Source organism: Rhineura floridana, chromosome 8 (assembly GCF_030035675.1).
Source record: "Rhineura floridana isolate rRhiFlo1 chromosome 8, rRhiFlo1.hap2, whole genome shotgun sequence".
In the NCBI taxonomy this organism is placed as follows: domain Eukaryota; kingdom Metazoa; phylum Chordata; class Lepidosauria; order Squamata; family Rhineuridae; genus Rhineura; species Rhineura floridana.
The window spans coordinates 10868479-10892887 of record NC_084487.1 but is presented as its reverse complement, the minus strand read 5'-3'; the positions used below and the strand labels follow the sequence as shown (position 1 = coordinate 10892887).

The 24409-nt window shown below is 47.5% G+C and overlaps 1 protein-coding gene across 3 annotated transcripts; it reads right to left on the bottom strand.

The window, feature by feature from the left end:
* Positions 1 to 52: 52 nt before the first annotated feature.
* LOC133390188 (L-lactate dehydrogenase B chain-like) lies at positions 53 to 24049 on the bottom strand. Of its 3 annotated transcripts, XM_061638244.1 has the most exons (10): positions 23963 to 24044; positions 14431 to 15015; positions 11714 to 11845; positions 10611 to 10612; positions 9695 to 9810; positions 7997 to 8170; positions 5329 to 5502; positions 3598 to 3715; positions 1772 to 1895; positions 53 to 438 (listed from the first exon to the last, which is right to left on the bottom strand). In XM_061638244.1, exons 2-10 carry the CDS (start codon positions 14446 to 14448, stop codon positions 271 to 273), a joined length of 1026 nt encoding a protein of 341 aa, XP_061494228.1. In that variant the 5' UTR covers positions 14449 to 15015; positions 23963 to 24044; the 3' UTR covers positions 53 to 270. The 3 variants fall into 3 exon arrangements, with proteins under 3 accessions (XP_061494228.1, XP_061494226.1, XP_061494227.1); XM_061638242.1 differs by lacking the exon at positions 10611 to 10612 and having other exon boundaries at positions 23963 to 24042; XM_061638243.1 differs by lacking the exons at positions 10611 to 10612; positions 14431 to 15015 and having other exon boundaries at positions 23963 to 24049.
* Positions 24050 to 24409: the final 360 nt, after the last annotated feature.

Below are 24409 nucleotides of genomic sequence, written 5' to 3'. Positions count from 1 at the left end.
CACACAGGTAGAAACCCACAGCAGATTTAAAAAAGAAGACTCGCTACATTAATAGAGCACACGCAAAAGAGCTGGTTTTATTTGTTCAGAAGGTCTGCGTTACACCAAGCACACATCTTAAACGGTGGTGGACGAAAGCTTGTACGTTTCTGAGGATGATTACTGGAAGCTCAGCGACTGAGTTAGGCTGGAGAGGCTCACGCAAAAGTGCAGGATCGAACTTTGAACGTTGGTGGTCTTGCTGCTGCTGAAAAGGCGACACTCGTATGCCTACAGGTCTTTGAGGTCCTTCTGGACATTCCACAACATAGAGGCACTCCTCTGGAGCTGAGCCACTTCACTGTCTTTCAGCTTCTGGTTGATTATGCTGGTCAAGCCAACAGATCCGAGCACGCACGGCAGGCTCAGGAAGACTTCGTTTTCAATGCCGTACATCCCCTGCAAAGTGGAGTTAAAGATAAGCTGGAAACTAGGAACCACCCTCAAAACACAACACAAAACAGCCAACGCTCTTGACTTTAACCTGGGAGGCTCAGGTGGCATCGGTGGCCAGGAGTGCCTTTCATCAGCTAAGGCTGATATGCCAATTGCAACCCTACCTAGAGAGAGCAGACCTTGCCACAGTTGTGCATGCACTAGTGACATTCCCTCCAATACACATCAATGGAACTAATTTACTTACAGAAGAGAAGTAAACGGGTGCACTCAAGGACACCACTATAGTATAGTGAATAAACTAGATCCTTGCACCTGGTGAACCTAACCTTACAAAGGAGATACTAGAATGCCACGGAGTCTTTGGCATTTTTTCTTTTTATCTATGCTGAGGTTAATGCAAGTTGACTGGTGGATGGGCAAAAACAAGCGGTCATTGTGCAATGTCACATGGTGTGAAGAATGTGCACAAGTGGACGGTGTCAACGGGTTTGTACATTGCCTGATCTATAAAGATAGTCACCATCAAGTGTCAGAGAATCTGAATTATTAATTGTTAAACACAGTCTAGGTCTAGCACAGTCATCTGGACAGCCTCTAGGCCAGCGGTTCACAAACTATGGTCTGTGAGCTTCATTCAGGTGGTCTGCAGAATATCTGACTTAAATATTCATACTGATTTTTAATTATATTTTCATTCTCACTAGCCTGCATTCCCCTGATGAAGGCCTAAAAATTAACAGGCTGAAACGCATTGGGCTTACACATACAATACATTCCTATTTTTCCAGCATCTTGGCTTTGCCCCCCCCCTTCTTTTTCCTGGTTTGGATGCTAGCTACTTTTTGTTGTTGCTTACAATCAAATCTAAACACTTCCAATTCCAGCAAAAGTCCACATGAAGCATTCTTAATCAGGCACTGAAAATTGGGCAGGCCTCACGCGGATGAGCATTCAATAGACAGGGAAGCTGCAACTTCCTGGTTGCTAGCCGCTCTCTGAGGTGGATACATAGAGAAGGGCCCGAGATTATGTTCGTAAGGCCCAGGTACATTCTTGTTGAGAGCAGCAGTCATTCAGGAATTGATCAAACCTATTTCCTACTGGTAACAAGCACTGCCTTACATGTTACCACCTGATGCAGTTGTTACAACTTATATTATTCTGGGAAATTAAACATGGTCAGTGCTCCCTAAATCTATTGTAGCGAGTACCTTAATTCAAGAAAAGAGAAAAGAAAAGAACACCAATTATTTCCATTACGGAATTTCCCATCCAGAAGAAGGGCAGATAATAGCAGAGCTGAAAACCCAATCAAACCTTCAACACTCCTTACCTTTACCATGGTGGAAACCGGATGAATTCGGCGAAGGTTCTTCAAGATTGTCTCCAGTAGGTCGGCAACACTTAAGCCGATGGCCCAGTTAGTGTAGCCTTTCAGCTTGATTACCTCGTAGGCACTATCAAAAACATCACAGAAAGCCCAGTCAGGCTTCGTAAAGCGGAGGTGAAAGGTAGCAAGAGAAAAGGGCAACATGGTCATAGCAAGGGTGGAGGGAGAAGAAAAAGAAAGAAAAATGCTATTTTGAATTCTGGGAAGAGACGGCACTAGTAAAGGACCCACTAAGGCAGGAGATGCTCTAATCCAGCAGTAGGGAATCTCTGGCCTATGGGACTATTTAAGCCTCCCCATTTGGACTGCAAGGGTGTTCTGGCCAAGCTACGCCCATCTGCCCTATACCTGATGTCATATGAAGGGCAGGGCCTTATGGGGTGTTGTACCTGCAAAGCCCAGTGCACAGTGCTTTGCAAGCACTGACTATCATTGGGTTTGCAAGTGCTGATGATCAGCTGACCATCAGGGCTTGCAAAGCACTGTCTTTGCCTGCATGGTTTGATGACATCAGTTGATTGGCAGGTGGGCAGGCTGCTGGCCAGATCTAGTTCTCCACTTCTGCTCTCATCCAAGAGTGTCAGAGAGAGAGAGAGAGAGACTTCAGCAGGGTTTTAATCTGTTGGCTGGCATAAGATTTTGAACTGGGCAATTTCAAAATAGGATCATTTCAAATCAGGCCCAGCACCAGCAGGTAGCAACCTTGGACACCACTGGCATCTACCCAAGCCCCACCCTGCTTCTAAAAAAGCAACTTCCTGCAATACTACACCTGGGAAATCAAATGGTGGCTTCCAGGCAGTCTGTGTAGCATTATGTATCTGAGTATGAAAGATCAGGACTATTGGGCACATCTAATTTTGCATCTTACCATTCCTGCAGTGGGTGACTCAAAATAACACCTCTGGCTATGTCAATTGGTTATCTTCCAATAAATCTTTCAAAACCTTTTTGTGTGGTCCCAGCACTCCTTCTGCACATGCCCGCATATCTCCTGGCTTGATTGCCCAGGAGTGGCTTTGGGTTCATTGGAAAGAACTAATCCCCGGACGCTACGTGTCAGCTGGTGGAGAACTACAAAAGGGGGACATATTGAGACCATGCCAAAATGGCCAGCCTGCTCAGAAAGAAAAAGGATCTAAGTGTTGTGAATTCAAACGCATGTGTAGGGGATGTGCAGTCCCCTTATAGCGTGATTCTCCACACTATGCTCCCAAATCAAGGGGTTCCTACATCCCACACAGGTTTTAACAGTTGTTTTGTTCATTATTGCCACCTATCCCCTCTTTGTGTCAACATCTTGGCCCGATTAAGAGTTCTAGAGAACTCAAAATCTTGCCACAATTTTTGTGAAATTTTGGTCAGCCCTAATAAAGGTAGAGAGCCAGTGTGGTGTAGTGGTTAAGGTGTTGGACTACAACCTGGGAGACCACGGTTCAAATCCCCACACAGCCATGAAGCTCGCTGGGTGACCTTGGGCCAGTCACTGCCTCTCAGCCTCAGAGGGAGGCAATGGTAAACCCCCTCTGAATACCGCTTACCATGAAAACCCTCTTCGTAGGGTCGCCATAAGTCGGGATCGACTTAAAGGCAGTCCATTTCCATTTTTCAATAAAGGTACTGGCTGTGTATTCTGGAGGTCTTAGCACCTTTCCTGAGATCCCCCTGTAGTTCCCCTAGATCTCTCACGCATCAATGTTCTAGAAAGTAACCTTCATAAAAAGACTATGCTGTACCTATCACCGAGGCTACCCCCCACCATGCCATACCTGTCGACCACCTGCTTGTGGACTTGCTTCCAGCCCTCTGGATCTTGGTCAGACCCCATGGCAGGGTTTAGTTCCTGCAGGGAAACGCCAGCCACATTAACCCCACTCCAAACGGCCACTGCAACAAAAAGAATTCGGGTTGTGGTATATGGATTGGTGGTGTACGCAGAAGATCTCAGGTTCATTCCCCAGCAGCTCCAGGTAGGGCTGGGAATGCCCACTGTCTGAAATCCCAGACAGCTGCTGCCAGTCAGTGAAGACAGTACTAAAGCAGACAGACCAACAGATTTGGTGTAAGAAGCTTCCTTCCTATGTTCATCAATGGTGGGCCTATAGTTCAGTGGCAGATTATCCACGTGTGCAAAAGGTCCCGGGTTCAATCCTTGGAATCTCCAGGTGGCTGGGAACGCCCTGTCTGAAATCCTGGAGAGCTGCTGCCAGTCAGTGTAGACAGTACTGAGCTAGGGTCATTGCTGTAACTCAAGATAAGGCATGTTCCGTATCATCCGCATAAATGTACCTTATTAGAACTGGAATGACTCTCTCAGTATAGCTGATCTTCTCCTGGCTGTGTTTGAACTGTTTTCAATAATGGGATTGTTTTTCTTATTTGCTGACATTAACTGCTTTAAAAGGGAGGAAATATAAAATCTACTCAATAAACAAACATAGGAAGCTGCTTGCCGTGAGGCCAGACTGTTTACCTGCAGTATTGTCTACCATCATTGGCAATGGCTCTCCAGGGTTTCAAACAGGTGTCCTTCACATCAGCTGCTACCTGATATCGTTTTAACTGGAGGTGCCAAGGATCCTGGGATCTTCTTGACCACTGAGCTATGGCCTTTCCCCATGAAATAAAACAAAGAGGGCAGTCTTTGCTTGTGGCCACAGGACTGGAGGTCTCCACACCTGTTGCCTGATTCCATGGCCAGCTCTTGCCCCTTATCCCATCTGCCCGCAGGAGCACAGGCTGTGCACCAGGCAAGAGCTTCAGGGCTGCTGGTTAACCACACATGAATCTAAGTGGGAGGAGGGGGAAGCTTGCGGAAGGACCTGCCAGGATCAGGGCCTGGCTAAGAACCAGGATGGAGCAGAGTCTCCAGCCTCTATAGAAGCTCTCATTCTGAGCTGAGTCAGTTTCAGCAACAGGTCCCAGGTCCAGTACCCAACCTTCCCCGAACAGATCATGGCTTTGGAGTGCCACTGGCAGCTGGGCTTAGACAGCGTTAGGTAGCCTTTCCCAACCACTGTGCCTCCAGATGTTGTTGGACCACAACTCCCATCAGCCTCAGTTAGCATTGCCAATGGTCAGGAAGATGGGAGTTGTAGTCCAACAACATCTGGAGGCACAGTGGTTGGGAAAGACTGGGCTAGAAAGACAAGTATTTTAACTCAGTATAAGACAGCTTCAAACATTCCCTGCAGCTTCAGCCAGCGGATGCTCTTGGACTACAACTCCCATCATCCCCAAACCTTGGCCAAACTGGCTAGGGACGATGGCAGCTGCAACACCAACAACATCTACCTCCGCTGTTGGAGGAAGTATGAAGACCAGTGGCCAGAAACTGCAGGAGAATGCTCTTGCGTTCAGGGCCTGCTTGCAGGCTTCCTGTGGGCAAGATAGACTAGATGGGCCACTGGCCTGCACCAGTCGGCTGTTCTTATGTTCGTATGACCCAAAGCTGAAGAACGCTGCCCTACAGGATTGTTTCGGGCAACAACACTGCTCACCGCTGGAATCCCCGTGTTCTCCCAAGATCCAGCCGCGGCAGCTGGTGGGATGGACACCCAACTTCTCTGCCATCAGGAAACAAAAGCGAGCCGAGTCAAGGTTGCACCCGCTGCCGATGACGCGATGCTTAGGCAGTCCGCTCAGTTTCCACGTAACGTTGGTCAGGATATCCACTGGGGAAGAGAAGAGAGACACGCTGAGGGGGCTCATTCACTCAAGTCACCAGGCTGCCATGGTTGCTAGTCAAAAGGCTCACACGCGTCAACTCTGAATTGGCGGCCAGCAGGTTATGTGTAGCCACACCGCCACGTGCAGGACTGAGATTTCCACACGCTACCGTGAAAAACTACTTTCCCATTAGGTTTGTTGGTGTGTAATGGTGGGCAGAGTAAATTCCGCATGGAAGCACATGGTTCCAGGACCATAAAAGGGAAAAACTACTTCTCCGTTTGTGATGGCATACAAAATATTTAATACAGCAGAGTGAACTGACCTATGGGAGCATTCACTTAGTGATTTCTTTTTATTTCTAGCAAGATTCAGTCTTAGGGCTGGAAGATCACAGCTTTGGGGAGAAGAAATACCCAGAGAAGTCAGATCTGGGTCCAAATCTGATCTTGGGTGGACTCAGGCACCCATATTTCCACCTCAGTGTCTCTTCTGCACAATTCGTTACATTTATACCCCGCTTTTCTTTCACCATGGAACCCCAAAGCGGCATACATGTGGTTCCCAGGCGGTCTCCCATTCAGGCACTGACCAGATCCAGACCGGCTTAGCTTCAGCAAGGTGGTGGCAAAATGGGAACAATGAGCCACCTTAACAGAGCTGTTCTGAGGATGAGAGATTGCAAAGCATTTTGACCCACTGAAGCTGTGCTCCTCAGCACAATCCTGTGCATGTTTACTCAGCAGTAAATCTCATTCAAGTTCAATGGAGATTGCTCCCAAATAAGTGCGCCTAGGGGCCGCAGCCTCCAAGTACAAGAGTAAGCAACAGTAGTTGTCACCTGTTCTGTGGCCTTTTGAGCAGCTCTGTAGTTGGGAACCTTCCTTGATGGGCGAGGCTGCACGGCACACACACCCCGGGATCTGCAGTCAGGACCATGTGGCATGGTTAAAACTGGCCACACTGATCTCAGCCAGTTTAGGTCAGCTTACCATGTGGATGCTGCCGCTGTATGATGAATCTTCATGCCTCTGAGCCCCAACCCTGTTGGGATCATAGAGTACTCTCTGTTGCAATAATAAGTCTGGGCCCAATAAACCACTCTGAGGGTGACCAGCCTGAGGATGGTGAATGTGCCAAAGGGATGCTGTTTTGGTGGCATCCCTGTAGCAATTGTATGAGTCCTCTGTCTCATCATGACTGAGAATCAGAGGCATAATTATTCTTAATCATGACTGGGGCCCCTTCAGAAGCTGCCAGATCCTGCTGCCTTGTTTAGTTCATTAAGCTGGCAAACAAAAAAACCCAGGGAGAATAAACCAACAACTCTGTCCACCCCTTCCCACTAAATATGTGTTGCTTTTAATATTGTGGACTTTTTCACAATGCATATTGCAATGCAGTCTGCTACCGATTGTTACTGAGGTCAGGTTTTGGGATGAATCTGCTGCATAGTGAAAATGATCACTCCGGAAGCTATGGAATGGAATGGAAGAAAACTCTGGTCAAGAGAGCTCTGGCTCATGACCATTAAAAACTTCATTGTCACCGACCACAGCACGTAATTGCTCAGAATGTTTTGCTTGCTCCACAATCTGCATCTTTGGTTTATGGATGCCCAAGAGCGTCATATGCAACTCCTGCTGAAAATCAACATGGAAAATTTTAAGCCAGCTCTCCCCAACCAGTGAGGGATGAGGAGTTGACCTGGGCGGTTGCGTTTGTGAGCTGGTCAGTGTTGGTGCAGAAGATAACTGGAAAGGGCAGTGCATAGGGGCGACTGGAGTGTGGCTGTCCACACCACACCCTGGATGGAGGAATTGAAACATCTCAACACAGAAGCCCAGGGAGCAGACAGTTTTTGGACCCCATTTTCCCTGATCACATGAGCGCTGTCGATGGGTGCTAAATCCCCATCACCTGCCTGGTTTATCAGAGCTCAGAGTATCAGCTGCAAATACATTCTTCCTGAGGCCCAGGCAAGGTATTCCAGTGTTTGGATTCTATTCTATTGTATTCTATGTATATTCTATTGTAAACCGCTTTGAGATCTTTCAGATAGTAAGCGGTCTATAAATGGAAATTAATAATAATAATAATAACAACAACCTGGTGCCTATCTGGTGTTTTGACTACAGTTCCCATCAGCACAAGCCAGCACAGGTATGCTGGCTGGGGCTGATGGGAACTGTAGTCCAAACATCTGGAAAGCCCCAGGTTGGAGAAGGCTGGCTTAAGCAATGATGGCAGGATTTGCACAGGCCTTGGCTTGAGTTTACTGCCAGGACAGATATTTACTCCTTGTATTCTTAAATGAGTATATTGTGCTTGTGGGTTTGTTTTAACTGCAGTCAGCTCTACAACTGCATTTGCAATGAATGTAAGAAATGTTTTAAATAATTTTCTTAAAAAAATAAATCCACAATGGAAGCAGGTGCAGGCAATGGTCTAGTTACAGAGGCCGGGTGAAATTCTGCTTTAACCAAAAGCCGTATTTACCTGGGTTCGAAACAACCAGGATGATGCAGTTTGGACTATACTTCACAACCTGTGGGATAATAAACTTGAAGACATTCACGTTCCTCTGGACCAAGTCAAGCTGGCTCTCTCCCTCTTGCTGGCGGACTCCGGCGGTCACAACAACAATCTTGGAATTAGCAGTGACAGAGTAATCTGCAGGCAAAGGTAATGAGGGATTATCGAGAGCGGGGAAAATGTTATGGTTAGAGCAGGCAGCAAACTTGTGGCCCTCCATATGTTGCTGGACTACAGCTCCCATCATTCCCAAGTGATGGGGCTGGTGGGACATGACAGTCCCCCAATATCAAGAGGGCCACTGGTTCCCACCCTTGGGTTGGAGCAGGCATGGGGAAGTTTAGGCCTTCCAGATGTTGTTAAACTCCCATCAGCCCCAGCAAGCAATGCCAATGGCCAGGGGTGATGGGAGCTGTAGTTCGGACACATCTGGAGAGCCAAACCTTCCCCATACTTAAGAGTTTTGGACTAGAACCAAGGGGAGCTGGGTTCGAATCCCTGCTCCGCCATGATGTTCACTGGCTCGTTTTTGGAATAGTCACAATTTATTTATAAGCATTTATAAACTGCTTAATAGTAAAATGTAGCACTGAGCACCAAAGTCAGGATCATTCAGATCATCGTATTCCCGATCTCTATGTATGGATATGAAAGTTGGACAGTGAAAAAAGCGGACAAGAGAAAAATCATTTGAAATGTGGTGTTGGAGGAGAGCTGTGCACATACCATGGAGAGTGAAAAAAACAAATAATTAACAAATTAAACCAGAACTATCACTAGAAGCTAAAATGATGAAACTGAGATTATCATACTTTGGACATGAGAAGACATGATTCACTAGAGAAGACAATAATGCTGGGAAAAACAGCAGGGAGTAGAAAAAGAGGAAGACCAAACAAGAGATGGATTGATTCCATAAAGGAAGCCTGGGCAAAAAGATACGTCTTTACTACCTCCCAGCCTACCTCACTGGGTTGCTGCAAGGATAAAACAGAGTACAGGAAGACCCATGTATGTCACTCTGGACTGTGGGGAGGAAGGGCAGCATATAAATGAAACAGACATTGCCAGATCTGAGGCCCTCCCTTCTTTCCTCTTGCAAGCCAATTCTAACAGGGTTGTGGAAGGAAAGGCCACAGATCTAACGAGCATTATGATAACAATAACTTCATTCTGACAAGCATTATGATAATGAATTGCGTAATTTTATGTTGTGGTTAGCCCAATGCCACCGTGTCTATCAGCCTTGTAAATAAGGCCACAGAAGCGGACAGCTTACCATTTTTTTAAACTATCCTGCTAAGAGGCCAGCAGCCCGCAGCCCTACACAGGTCATGGGGAAGAAGCCCCTTCCTCTGCCACCCGCACAGCAATACAGGCTGCTAGCCTCTTAGCAGGCTAGGGGAAAAGATCTGCCTTCTGCCAAGCAGACTGGTGGAGGAGAGTGATCCGTTTCCCCTCCATCAGCCTGCTCATTCACCTGCATGGAATTTCTGCTTACCTACAGCTACCAGGCACATTGCTGCCCTCCATCCTAAGTGGCTCAGGGAAGGATGTACTCAATCATCTGTTTCCCAATTATCTTCCAATGCGATCAATAGAGCAAGAAGATACACATAGGTGTTTTTTCATGGTGGCAGTAAGATACAACACAAGCCGTACCCTTGTCTGCTACAATCTTGTGGGTCTTAAGAAATAAGCTTCCGTGCTGCAGGTCCATCATTTCTCCCTTCAGTTTGTCTTCCAGGACATCAACCAGTGCAAGTTCATCGCAGACCCTGGTGTGGAAGGGCGGGAAAAAAGCCATAGGAGGTAAATATGCAAAGGTCTGACCACACAAGGGACAAAGCGTTTGTGTGTGCCAATATTCCTAACCATAGATCTAGTTCTCATTGAGGTAGTCATCCTGTGTCCACATACATTGATGCCTTCTTGTATTGCAGCAGAAAGCAGGACTACATCTATGCACTAAGTCAACGTGTCAGCAAAAGAGGTACCATCACATTCGATCTTATTCATTTAGGACTCAATCGAATTCAGGGTTCGCTCTCCCACGACAGGTGCCAAATATTGCTTCTGTGAATGGTTACTGTACTTATCTTGCACACCATAACACAAGAGCCTGCTGAGTCAGGCCAGTGGCCCATCTAGTCCAGCATTCTATTATCGCAGCGGCCAACCAGATGCCTCTGGAAAATGTGCAAGTAGGACATAAGCTCGACAGCAGTCTCTCCTCCTGCGGCTTCCAGCTGCTGGCACTCAGAAGCATACTGCCTCTGACAGTGGAGGCAGAACATAGCCATCAGGGTTAGCAGCCATTGATTGCCTTATTCTCCATTCATTTGTCTTGTCTTTTTTCAAAGCCATCCAAGTTGGTGACCATCAGTGCCTCTTGCGAGAGCAAATGCCATAGTTTAACTATGGGCCGTGTGAAGATCTTCCTTTTGCCTGTCCTGAATCTTTCAACTTTTAGCCTTGTTGGATGTCCCCAAGTTCTAGCATTATGAGAGGGAGAAACTCTTTTCTCTGTCCACTTTCTCCATACCTTGCATAACTTTATAGACCTCTATCATGTCACCTCTCACTCGCCTTTTCTCTAAATTTCGAGCATTGTACAGATATGCTCACAGACTGAACCACTTTTATTCCAGACCCTTTTACCTAGCTCAGCCTTTGGGTTTCCAAATGTTGCTAGACTACAATTCTCATTATTCCTGACCATTGGCCAGGCTGGCTGGAGCTGATGGGAGTTGTAGTCCAACAGCACCTGGGGACCCAAAGGTTGGGAAAGGCTAACCCAGCTGATACGTCTCTGTAACTGTGTGCGCGCACTGCGTGTGTTAGATGAAACCCCCTCACTCATTAAAACCAGGCCTTGCCATGACCTCACCTGGCTACACATTCAACTAACATGAGAAGAGACCATGGCTGGTGCACAGGAGGTTGATGGCGGTGGCCTGTTTGTGTGCAGGGCTTCAACACCAATTACAAAACAAAGACAGCAGCAGATAATATACTTCATGCACCTCACTGCACAAATTCTAGCCCACGAAGGCTTATGAAGACAGGGATGGAGAGCCTACTGGGCTCCCATCAGCCTCAGCCGGCATGTCCAATTGTCAGGGATGATGGGAGTTGCAGTTGAGAAACATCACCTTTTCTCTTTTTGCTGCAATAGACTAACCCAGGGACACCCAACAAGGCACCCTCCAGCTGTTGTTGGGACTCCCAACTCCAATCATCACTGGCCATCGGCCATGTTGGCTGGAGCTGGAGTCCAACAACATCTGGAGGATGTCATGTTGGCCACCCCGACTAACCACTAATCTGCTAGAATAAAGGGGACTTTGAGTATCTGCTTTGCGTGCGGAAGGTCCCAGGTTCAATCTGCGACATCTCCAGGTTGGGTTGGCAGTGACCATGGCAAGGTCTCCTAACCAAAGGTCAGACTCAGGATACAACAACTTCCTATGTTCCTAAAAGCAGGAGTGGAGAATCAATGGCCCTCCAGATGTTGCTGAACAACTCCCATCATCCCTTATCCCTCTTCCACTGGATCCCACACACAGTGATGAGTCCAGTTACCAGATCACTTTTTGGGGGGGGGGGTTGGGAAAGTCATATTGCACTTGGGTATGACCATTTCCTACACACATACACACACTTTTTAAGCGCGGTTACCTTTTCCAGGACGCTGATAGCGCAAGCCATCCCAACTTGACCTACTCCCACCACAGTGACTTTGTTGTTTGGCTGGGTGGCTGGTGTTGCAACTGGAGTAATCAGTTTGTCCTTGAGTGAAGCCATTGTTCTCTGCGAAGGGAGAAAAAAGTCAGATGAAAGGAACTGTGATTTTTCACCGTCTTCAAAAGAAAAGCAAGGTTCTTCCATGCCTACCAATATGCGATACACAGTTGAAAAAAATAACGAGGAACAGCAAAGGAGACCAGCAAAGTGCAGTAATAGCTTAGAAGTTGACTGAGGCTGCTATCCAATACACACTTACCTGGGAGTAAGTCCCATTGAACCCAACGGAGCTTACTTTTGAGTAGACATACATTGGATTGCAGCCTAATTCATTTCTACCCACTTACATTTGTCCTTCAGACTTGCAATATCTGTCAGTAATTTAACATGCTATTGCATAATGCTACAAATTGCTGGGTTTCAGCTGTACTTTTCCATTAACACCCTCCTCCCCCATTATTTCATTTTTATTCTGTGGGTTCTCTCCTTGATCTCACAACAACTCCATAAGGTAGGTCAGGCTGAGACACGGGGACTAGCCCAAGGCCACCCAATGAGCTTCATGATTGAGCAGAGATTTGAACCAGGGCCTTCCTAGTCCCAGTCTAAAACTCCAACAACTATGCCACACTTGATCCCTTTTGGCCCAGTGAAGATTTTGTAGTCAAGCGAGTTGAGGCATTGCCATCATCTTGCACTATGTATACAGGAGTTAAAAAAAAAGGTGTGAAGTATAAAAAAAGAAGTCATTTAGCATGGCAACACCACTCCCTTCAATGTGCTGTGGGTTTTCTGGAAAGAATTTCGGATTGGAATTTTCTAATGCCCTACAGCAAGTGTGGGGAACCCTCTTGCTGGACAGCAACTCCCATCACCCCCTGCAAACAAGGTGAATGGTCAGGGATGATGGGAGTTGTAGTTCAGCAACACCTGGAGGGCCAAAGGTTCCGCACCCTGCCCTAGAGCCTTATCTCCTCCACCCCATGCAGAGCCACCCACCTGTCCTTGGTCACAGTGAAGTCAAATGCCCATAATGCTTTGCCCATGTGGCTTGAGATTCCTTGGGCAAAGGAACAGGGCTTTGTAGGTGTCACCAATCAGCTGATCTTTCCTTGCCTCACACCTGAAGTCGTATAAGATGTAAAGTGTAAGGCAGGTGGGTGTGGCTTGGCCAAAACAGCATCCAAGGGCAAAATAGGGAGATTTTGGACTCTGACCGGAGCAGGGTGCGTGTAAGACTAATTAGGTTCATGGGCCAATGGTTGCCCACCACTGCCTTAGAAAGTGCTCTAATTCAGCATGTTTGTTTTACTTGTATTTTGTGAACAATGCTACTTTGAAATACCAGATTTAGGTGGCCAAAATGACCTAATAATGTATTTGCAATTGGCATTCATTTATTGTTACTAATGAACTTATGAAATGGAAAATTTTCCACCCCAAATCACTGCTGCACATTCACACACAGAGAGATGTACATACACATGCACAGTTCTTTGCAGCTGATGCATAACTTCAGATGAGAATGGGATTTAAGCTGGCAACCATTATTTACTCTGCCTCTCTGTTGCTCAACCATACCCAAACTACAGGCAAGTACGTGTGTGTGTGTAGTAAACAGCAAATGCTTAGGTCCAACTCAGATCAGGACCCCAGTGGGAGCAGGGCGTGCGTGTAGAGGAGCTTATCCCTTTGTCTTCTGTTTCAGCCCCAGTCCGGATCAAAACCTCTGTGCCACCTATCTCTATTGGAAGCAAAGTTCCTGTTGGTGCATTATCATTCCAACGCAGGTTAAGAGATCAACGCAACAGTAAGGAAGACCATCATCAGAGAAACCTTTAAGACAGATGCAGGGACACTCTTAAACATACCAGGAGCAGCCAACAGGGTAACCTGGCAGGGACAGGAAAGACCCTAATAGGAACAGGCTGTAGCTCAATGGTAAAGCTTCTGGTAGAGCTTCCATAGCTCAGTGGTGGAACACTCAAGGGGGTTGCAAAGCAAGGTCAGTGAGGCGTGTGGCCTGTGTTAAGGTCCCAAGGACCAGACAGAGAGGCCTGCAAAGCCACGTTAGGTTCCCAAGCCTGAGAGTCCCCTCCACTGCCCTAGAGTAAGGTAGGGGGGCATAACTCAGTGGAATAGCACACACTTCGTGCACAGACAGTATGGGGTTCAATCCCTGGCATCTCCAATTAGAAGGTCAGATAGCATGTGTTGGGAAACAGACCCCTGCTAGAGACCCGTGACAGCCACTGCCAATCAGCGTAGACAATATTGGGCTAGATGAACCAACAGCCTCATCTAGTATAAGGCAGCTCCTACAAACTGAATTGGTACAGCATAGTGGGGAGGAAAGCCTGGCTGGTAGACCAGAGTCTGCAAGTTCAAATCCCCGCTCGTGTCTCCTGGGTGTCAAGGGCCAGCTAAAGATCACCCTCACAGTGAGTGGCTCAGGGGTTACATGCCCTGCCACCTGTGCAGCTGTGGGCAAGCTGCATAGTCCCAAGGAGCCCAGTTGCCCCCCAGCTGGCAGTTGCGGACAAGGAAGGGGCTGGCTTGTGCAGCTGTGGCAAGCTGAGCAGGCCCTAGCCAGCTGGGGAGGACTAGCCTCAGAGGGAGGCAATGGTAAACCCCCTCTGAATACCGCTTACCATGAAAACCCTATTCATTCTTCTTCTTGGCGATCACTCGTGACCGAGTAAGATTGTCTTCCAAAATATAGTCTTCAACAATGGATCCGTCTGAACCTGTATCCACCGCCGATGTACCAGACCATGACTAGGGGCTTCTCAATTTCACAGTCCTGTCCCCGTTGCCATTTGCTGATCGCCATGGGACTTTTGTTATGGAAGACGCCTGTGCTTGAATTTGTTTTATGGGGGGAGATCAGTGCACCACGATCAACACACAATCTTGACAGAAAAAGGCTTTGATCCAATGGCATGGGTACCATGACGACTGGAAGTCCTTTATCTGCTGCAGCCTTCATCCGCCTTCACAGCCATTGTAACATACACATTGTTATCCTCCGCCTGTTCTGCCATTGAGGACATTCTTGGATCGTTCTTTGTCTGGTTCCTCTCCCTTGACCTTATCACCATGGGTGACCCTGCTGGGAGTACATGACTCCCGACGGCATCGCTCACAGGGTTCATTGGAACACGCAAGCCCACTCACCGGTCGCCATAAGTCAGCAGCGACTTCAAGGCAGTCGATTTCGATTTTGATTTGATTTTCTGAGAGAGAAGACAGGACAACTTGATTTGTTCATTTCTCCCTGTGGCAGGTATGGTGATCCTTTGACCCTCCAGACGCTGCTGAACTGCAACTCCCATCATCTCTGGCCACTGGCCGTGCTTACTAGAGAGGATGGAAGTGGTAGTTCAGCAACATCTGGAGGGTTAAGGGTTTCCTCCTCTTGCCCTACTGTGAGAGTACATAAGTTTTGCAGCTCACTCCCAATACCTCCCTGGGTAAAACTTACAGGGGCAACGAGAAGATCAAACATCCATGACCTTTAAATAACATACAGGCAGGAACAAATCAGCCCCCAAGGCCCATATCCAGAAGAAATGTGTCAAGTGTAGCTTACTTATCTTAATGAAACTTGCACAGGAGACAGTTCTAACGGACTGCAACCTTAACACACAACTCAGACAGGGCACTCTCTGCGGATTTCAGAGATTGAGGCCAATTTCTCTCTTTCCTTCTAATCATTTAGCTTGGGGCCAAAAAGCATTTGGATGAGAGATGCATGCAAAGTCACGCTTTAAACAGACAATTAGCCCAAGTACATGCAATTTGCTCAAAATGCCTGTACCAAAAGGGTATCCTTTACCATCAATCCCTTTAACTGCTCAAAGTCACGACTATTTTATTTTCCCCTTCATTTCAATGCCCTGAAGCCTTAAATCCAACACCTGTTGGCACTTCAGGAAACCACTTCAGGAACTGTCTACTGTACTCAGTGTGGCTGTGCTTTTGCCTCGCCTGCCTGTTCCACCAGCTCTACTACCCTTACAGAACTATTTCATCTACGACACCCACTAGAAATAAAGAACAAATCCCCTGAATAAAAACATTCTTATCTAAAGAGAAGAGCCTTACTGTAGTACCTGGGAACATTTACTAGAAATCCTATAATTCACAAACATTTTACTGAAATAAGGATTATTTATCCCTGAAAGGTGTCCAGCTACATGAATGCCCCGAACTTGGAAGAAGTGCAAAACAAAGCTAACTTAGGCAAGTAACACGTTGCAAGTACTTTAATGACTAAAACCAAGGATTAAAGGAGGAATGTGGAGAGAAGGCAACAATCTTTGTATCTACAAAAGCCATTTCCAGGATTTTGGTCCCCCCTAACATGACCTAGACCCAAACCTTAGGGTGGGTTCATCAGGGCTGTGGAGTCGGTAGAAACGTACCGACTCCGACTTCAAAATAAATTTTGATTGACAATTTTTTTAAAATATAAATTCAAAATGCCAAAGAAGCTTCCCATGAAGTCAGCTGTAGTTGAGCATTTCACCATAACTCAAGATGGAAAACATTTTGTGTGTCAGTGTATGACACAGGACCCAGATGAAGACAAATGCTGTGATGCCAAGATCAGCGCATATTCAGGCGATAAAAATGCTCCTACGAGAGCTTCCAATTTAAAAAGACATTTACGGCCCTTTCCAGGGCAGTGGAGTCGGAAGCAATTTTGGGTGGAGTCGGAGTTGGACAGTAGAAAAATAGAGGAGTCAGAGTAGGAGTCGAAGGTTGGCGTACCGACTCCACAGCCCTGGGGTTCATATCGATGAATGGGTGGAGTTATTCATAAACAGGCTGGCTTAAACAGGAAGTAATAGCAGTAAATGGACACCTGTCCCACAAGGGAGGAAAGTCAGGAGCAGCCTCCCTACTCCCTACAAATGATCTGTACAGGAATCAGCGGTATTAAAATGTATACAGGAGGGATTTGGAGTAAGGTGGGAGTAGGGGAGTAGCCATGTTAGCAGATCACACTAAAGCAGCTTTGCCAGCCTGATCCCCCCCCCCGATGTTTTCACACTACAACTCCCATCAGCCCATCTTTTTGGGATTTTAATTGCCAGATCTCCCATGATGAGAACACTTTTCATTCCAGATGTTTATTCTCCTTGGCCAAAAAAGGACATCAATTCCTCACCCAAAGGGTGAGTCCTTTTAAGGATGGATTTCTCTTTGATCAGTGCTGTGCCTTCCTGTGGTTACAAGACCCTAATTCTCCAAAGGAACTGGACCTCTCTACAATGACCTCGAAGGCCTTGCTATTTTTTTTATATATATACATATTTATTGCAGGGCAATTTACAATTAAATTAGTAAAATATATAGTCTTCACAATAACCACAAGCCTCTGTGTCTTCAGGTCAGCCATCGTAATCGTAATCAACTTGAAGGCACCTAACATGCACACAACTGCCTGCATAAGCATTTCTAAACATATATTCTCTCAAAACCTGCATTTTTAAAAAATATATATATTGAAAAGTGTGTTAACATTCAGAGGGCAAAATCTGATAGACAGGTCACATCCAATACGAGTCCTACTCAGAGTAGATCCTTTGAAGTTAATAGACACAAGTATTTCAGTGTTGCTAATTTCAGTGAGTCTATCCTCAGTAAAACTCAGTTGGGATACAACCTAGTATATTGTGATCCACAAAATCGTCCAGAAGTTGCAGATCAGATTAGTTTTTTTTCAGAATTCGCAAAGGTCAGTTTTCTCAAGCGCCCCTAACTGACCCCAGGCATGTTTATATGATGAATGGACAGGGAGCAAGTTGAAACAGAATAAATCATAGACAGCAAGCGATCAACTTCTAAGGTTCCACTCCCGGGCCCCAGTCTTCAGAACCAGAATAATCCTGCCTTCCCTGGATTATTAGTATTTTATTTCTTATTTCTTACATTTATATCATACCTTTCCTCCAAGGAACTCAGGATGGTGTACATGGTTCTGCCATAGTTCTCCCCCTCCGCATTTTATCCTCACAACAACATTGTGCAGCAAGTTAGGCTGAGAGAATGACTGGCTCAAGATCACCCAGTGAGCTTCATGGAGATTTGAACCTTGGTCTTCCAGAACTTCGACCAACACTGTAACCATTACACCACACTGTAATGTGGTTCATTCATGTGTAATCATTCCTTCTATATCTGATGTTCAAGTCGTGACTACCATTGCTTATGTAGCCAAAACAGCACCACCCACTAACGAGAGAGAGAGAGAGATGGAGAAAGGCTTGGGGGAACAGGAAGGGCTGTAGCTCAGTAGCAGGGCACAAGGTCCCAGGTTTAATCCTCAGCATCTCCATGTGGGGCTAAAATCCTGGAAAGCTGCTGTTTGTCAGTGCAAACAATACTGAGCCAAGACAGACCAATGCTCTGACTCAATATAAAAAAGCTCCCTGTTACCTAAGATTCTTCCCTAAGAACCAGGAGCTTGCTGCACTGAGCATGCACCCATATAATCTGCCCAGGAAGAAAACTATCATACAGTGGACACCCTGCTGTTGGCCTTTGGCCTCCACAGCTTTTACCTTCAGAGATTTGTATGCTTAAGCTTGGTTCTATATTTGTTATTTTCTTCATATATAAAAATATATTCCTGTTTAAATATAAAGCAGCACATAAATTAACTAACTATATACAGTTTAAGACTGTTGTTCTTGTAAGTTACATCAGCCTCATAAATAAGTCTGCAAGAGTTACTGCCAAAAATATTTACTAGCCTGCTGGGATCTGGGAGACAAAAAGCAGAGCTTAGCCCCTTCCTCCAGGTGGAGGCGGGGTTTCTCTTCTGACAGCCTGCTTGGTGTCTATGACACAGCACACAAACTACAGAACTCACTCCCACAAGATGTCATAGTGGCCACAAAGTTTAAAGGAAGATTAGACAAATTCATCAAGGATAAGGCTACCTATGACCATTAGCCATGATGGCTATGTTCTACCTCCACTGGGAATCACAAATGGGGAGAGTGCAGTTGCAATCAGGTCCTGCTTGTGGGCTTCCCAAAGGCATCCAGTTGGCCACTGTGAGAACAGGATGCTAGATTAGATGGGCCCCTGGCCTGATCCAGTGGCATTCTTACATTCTTACGATAGGCCTAGAGGAGGGACAGAGCGCTCCGCCCCTCCTCTGCCAGCTCACTCACTCATATGAATGCAATTCCATGCACTTGCCTGTATGCAATTACTTGTCGCCTATGGCAAATGCTTAAATACAAGGCTGAGGTTAGTATAACTCCCCCTGCCACACACACAAAAACGCTCAACTCCCCTTGCCTGCACTCTCACAGCTGCTACACTCTCCTGCTTACTTTCTCTTTGATGCTCCAATACAGAGGCCATCTGTTGCTGCTGCTGCTGCTGCTGCTGCACGTGTTCACCACGTAAAGAAAGCAAGTGAAGTCACTCATACTGAACTCCTACTGCTTTAAAGTACCAACGACACGCTGGCAACACAGAGAACTGACATGGTCCCTGCCCAGAAAGGCTTACAGTCTACAATAATAGACAAAGAAGAATGGGGGAGGAGGGGGATCAAAGTCATAGAATCATAGAACAGTAGAGTTGGAAGGGGCCTATAAGGCCATCAAGTCCAACCCCCTGCTCAATGCAGGAATCCAAATCAAAGCATTCCCAACAGGTGGCTGTCCAGCTGCCTCTTGAATGCCTCCAGTGTCGGGGAGCTCACCATCTTCCTAGGTAATTGGCTCCATTGTCGTATGGCTCTAACAGTTAGGAAGTTTTTCCTGATGTCAAAGGCCACATAAGCTGCCAGGTGCACTGCCCTCCTACAACATTCAACTACAGAAGACAGGGGAAGCCACCGGTGAAGCCAAATAACCTGATCTCTGTCTGGGGTCCAAAGCAGCTCAGTGCTGTGGGCCTCAGGAAAGAAGGCCCCAGGTTCAACCCCCTAGCCTCTCCTGAAAGAGGCCAGGAAAGACCTCTGTATGAAGCCCTGGAGAGCCACTGCCAGCCAGTGAAGGCTAGGGCTGCATGCACACCATCCATTTAAAGCGCAGGGTTTCCCTCAAAGAATCCTGGAAACCGTGTTTTGCCCCTCACAAAGCTACAGTTCCCAGCAAACTACAGTTCCCAGGATTCTTTGGGGGAGGTCATGTGCTTTATAGTGGGTACGCAGCCTAGTGGTGGGGAACTCAGGCCTAGGGGCCAAATGCAGCCCTCTCTGTCTGGCCCTCAGGATTCTCGCCAGGCCATGCCTCCTCCCCAGTCTACACCTGTTGTAGACATCTATTGCTCCACCCACTTTTTGCCTCTGAACCCACCCACCACTGGCACGCGGCCCTCGAAAGGTTGCCCAAGATGGAATGTGGCCCTTGAGCTGAAAAAGGTTCCCTGCCCCTGGTGCAGACCAGTAGTCTTCAGCCTTTTCAAGGCCATGTTCACCCCTTTGTTCGTTGCATTTGTATGGAGGACGGGTTGCTGTTGCAACCCACCTTAGATCAGACCACGAGCCAATCAGAGGTCCCGACCCACCAGCTGGAAGGCCAACGGTGTATGTAGACAGTTCTAAGCTAGATGGCCTGACTCAATATAAGGCAACCAGTGACTGACACAGGAAGAATGAGGCCTGCAGGTTGACCCACACATGCATGTCAATACACTTCCTATGTTATCCTTCGGGGAAGGCCATGGCTCAGTGGCAGAGCTTCTGCCTTGCATAAAGAAGGTCCCAAGTTCAATCCCCGGCATCTCCAGGTAGGGCTAGGGGACACCTTGGTCCACCCTGGAGAGCTGCTGCCAGTCAGTGTAGACAACACTGGGCTAGATAGACCAAGGATCTGAGTCGGTATAAGGCAGCTTCCTAGGTTCCTGTCCCTCATTGAGGTGAAAATGACTAGGCCTCAAAGGGATGTCAGCTCCCTCCCTTCAGAGGGCCCTTTCCTTCCTTATCTCCCATGTCAAACAGGAGAAAACATATTTTTTCCCCTGGAGAAGAGGTACCCTCGAAACGCTTTGGGACCTCTTAAAAGATCTCATTCTTTACTCCTTTGTGCATCTGATGCCTGACGTAATTAAAAATCCTGCACCTGTGCCACTTTCCACAGCTTCTCCTCCCCCCTTCACAACTGGTGGTACTACCCTCCCTCCCTCCGTGTTCGACTGCAACTCCCATCAGCCCCAGCCAGCATGGCCAAGGCCAAGGATGATAGGAGCTGTCGTCCAGCAACATCTGGAGAGCCCTACTTCGGTTATCTGAGCTTTAAGTGATAAGAATTCTAGACCTTACCACAAATGTGAACAAACACACCCATGTAAAAAAAACCATCCCTGCACATTCCAAACTAGTAACATCAGGGAGATAAGGAAACAAAGCCCTATGAGGAGAGACTGGAAGAACTGGGCATGTTTAGCCTGGAGAAGAGAAGACTGAGGGGAGATATGACAGCACTCTTCAAGTACATGAAAGGTTGTCACATAGAGGAGGGCCGGGATCTCGATCGTCCCAGAGTGCAGGGCACGGAATAATGGGTTCAAGTTGGAGGAAGCCAGGTTTCGACTGGACATCAGGAAAAACCTCCTAACTGTTAGAGCCATACGACTATGGAACCAATTACCTACAGAGGTAGTGGGCTCTCCGACACTGGAGGCATTAAAGAGGCAGCTGGACAGCCATCTGTCGGAAATGCTTTGATTTGGATTCCTGCATTGAGCAGGGGGTTGGACTTGATGGCCTTGTAGGCCCCTTCCAACTCTACTATTCTATGATTCTAGGACCATGCTTGACTCTGCTTCACTACTGGTGCTAGTTTATTACACGCAGGGATGTTTCATTAAAAGAGGAAGCAAAGACATCACGAGCACCCTGTGATGTTCCTGCTTGTAGGGTAAATATGGTAAGTGCTGTTTATATAGAAGACATATGGTAAGTGGAGTGAAAGAGGAGGGGGGAGTACATGAGCAGTAGAATGCTGGATGATTGGCTGAGCGTTTGAGTGGCTGGGAGTATAAATGGAAGAATGACAGTTGAATCTGGGTGGATGTTAGTAGGGTGGAGAAGAAGATGTTTGAGGGTGGATGTTGGGAGTGTGGAGAAAGAGGGAGTTGGAGTTCTGATTAATAATAAGTCAAGTATAAAACAGGAATAGATGAAACCATACGCTTGTGAAACATTCTAAAACTAATCTTGTTATTTCTGATATTTAATAAATACTTATTTGGTTTACCAAAGACCTGATCCTTGGCTGGGGGATATACATACCAGAAGGGAGGGCAAGGTAATTACCAAGGCTGAACAGAAACAGTATCTAATGGTGGCAGCGGTGAAGGGAGGAATAATAACAATTCAAGTATCCAGAGGAACCCAGAGTTGTATGCTTTATCTATATAGATACAAGGGGGTTGGGAACAGCATAAGCACGCAGTCACAAAAGTAACCAGCTACAGAGAGACTCAGGCAAAGTCTCTGGGAGTATTGGTTATAGGACGTGACTGGTGGTGCTGCCTAGCAGGGGGATCTAGTGAGATCTGTGCTAGAGCGGAGTGAGAAACCATATAAAGGACGGTCTGGACTGGTGGTATCCCTGGTGGTGCCTAGTGAAAGGCAGTAGCCACAAGCAGGTGGGAACCTGACGGGGAGAACCAGGGAAGGGCGTCACACACACACCCTCCACGCCAGGTCCGAAGTGGTGCAGTCCAGAATTCCGCAGCTTTGTTCTGAATCCTGCGATCTGTACTCAGTGAGGGTTGTGTGTGGCTTGCAGGCTGACTCACACAATCTGCCACATTCCCACATCTGCAAGGGCCTAATCCTGAATTAAGCAAGCCAGGCATGATGTAGGCTTGGCATGCACAGGAAGCATTTCCCCTGCCCGGCTGCTCTCCCACCCTCTTCTGCTCAAGAGAGGCAAAGAATCTGCGTATTCGGCCCCTTTTTGTTGCATGCGGCTTCCTTCTCGCACTTGCAAAACTGATTCGGAGCCTTCTAGAATGGACGCTCCTCATTTACAAGGTGCTGCCCCACACCTTGGCAGTACTATTTATTATCATCATCATCATCATCATCTTTATTTTTACCCCGCCCTTTTTCCAAAGCTGGAACTCAGGGCGGCTTACAAATAATTGTAAGGGAGACTTGGCTATTGCAAAGTTTTTGTTTCTTTGCAAATGCAGCCCCCGCCAAAAACACCTCGGGTTCCACTTTAAGGTGCTGGACTACAACCTGGGAGACCAGGATTCAAATCCCCACACAGCCATGAAGCTCACAGGGTGACCTTGGGCTAGTCACTGCCTCTCGGCCTCAGAGGAAGGCAATGGTAAAACCGACTCTGAATACCGCTTACCATGGAAACCCTCTTCATAGGGTCGCCATAAGTTGGAATCGACTTGAAGGCAGTGCATTCCCATTTTTTCCACTCCCGCCCTTGGCAAAGCACATGCTCTGCGCCACCCGCGCCTCGCCTCAGCTGCCAGGGGAAGATACCCAACCGACCGGGGCGTGATGAGCAACCAGCTGCCCTCCCTTCTCCCCCCGCCTTCTACTGTGGCTGCCTCTGCGGCCCAATCCTACTCGGACGTTAGCCAAGACTGGGCAGAAAATCCTCTCTACGGGAAGAAAAAAAATTGCAACCTGCTCAACCCGGGGGTGGGGCGGGAGGAAAACCCATAAGAGAGAAAGGCGAGGTGGAAGATGGGCAGACATCTCTAACCACTAGGCTAGCGTTCTTCTCCAGGCCCGGAGCATGGGGGGGGGGAGAAAGCTTTGAGATGCAATGAAGCCACCCACTCTTTCAATTGCATCATTTTTTTAAAAAAGTCTTTTGCAACTACTACTACTAAGGGTTTACTGAAAAAAGGGCGCACCCGCGGTGACCTTTGGAAATGCCAGGTGCAAATAAGAGATGGGGGTGCTGAATCAAGGAGGTTAAGGACGATCGCCTGCTGCAAGACCCCCCCCCGCAGGCCAAGAGAACAGAATGCTCCCCTTCTTTTTCACACTTACACTACGACATACAGACGCGGGTGTTACGCAACGATGGACAAGAGTTCCCCCCCGCCCTGCTCCACCCGTTTGAAGAGCTTGAGTGCACACTGCATGGCCAAAGACTTCGCGGGGGGGAGATGAAGGGACACCCCCCCAAAGCAAAGGATCGGTGCGTCTGATCGGATGATACTCACCTTTTCGCTTGCCGGCAGCCTGGAGGAAGGGAAACGCGAGACAATGTCAGCCCGGCAAGGGGAAAGAGGCGGATCTGCGATGTTTTCCTCGGGTTACCCTTTTGTGATTGGAAACCCGAGCGCCGCCCGCCCCCTCGGCTCACGCAATCCCCTTCAAGGACACCGCCCCGAGGGTGAGCCGTCGCCTCCTCCTTCTTCCTCCGGATGCCTTTCCTAGCCGTCGCTTGTTTCTACCTGGGCTTTGCCAAAAGGGTGCTGAGGTTGCCGCTTGCAACCAGGAGAGACGGAGAAAAGTCACTGGGCTCTCTGACCGCATCATCGCCGCCACCGCCGCGTACAGAGCGCCTTTGTGATTCTGGACCAATTCCCCCCCCTTCTTTCTTTTTGGCCTTTTCTCAGGTGCAACAAGCCAGAAATGGCTTCCAGCTCCTCGCCTTGCAGAGGCTG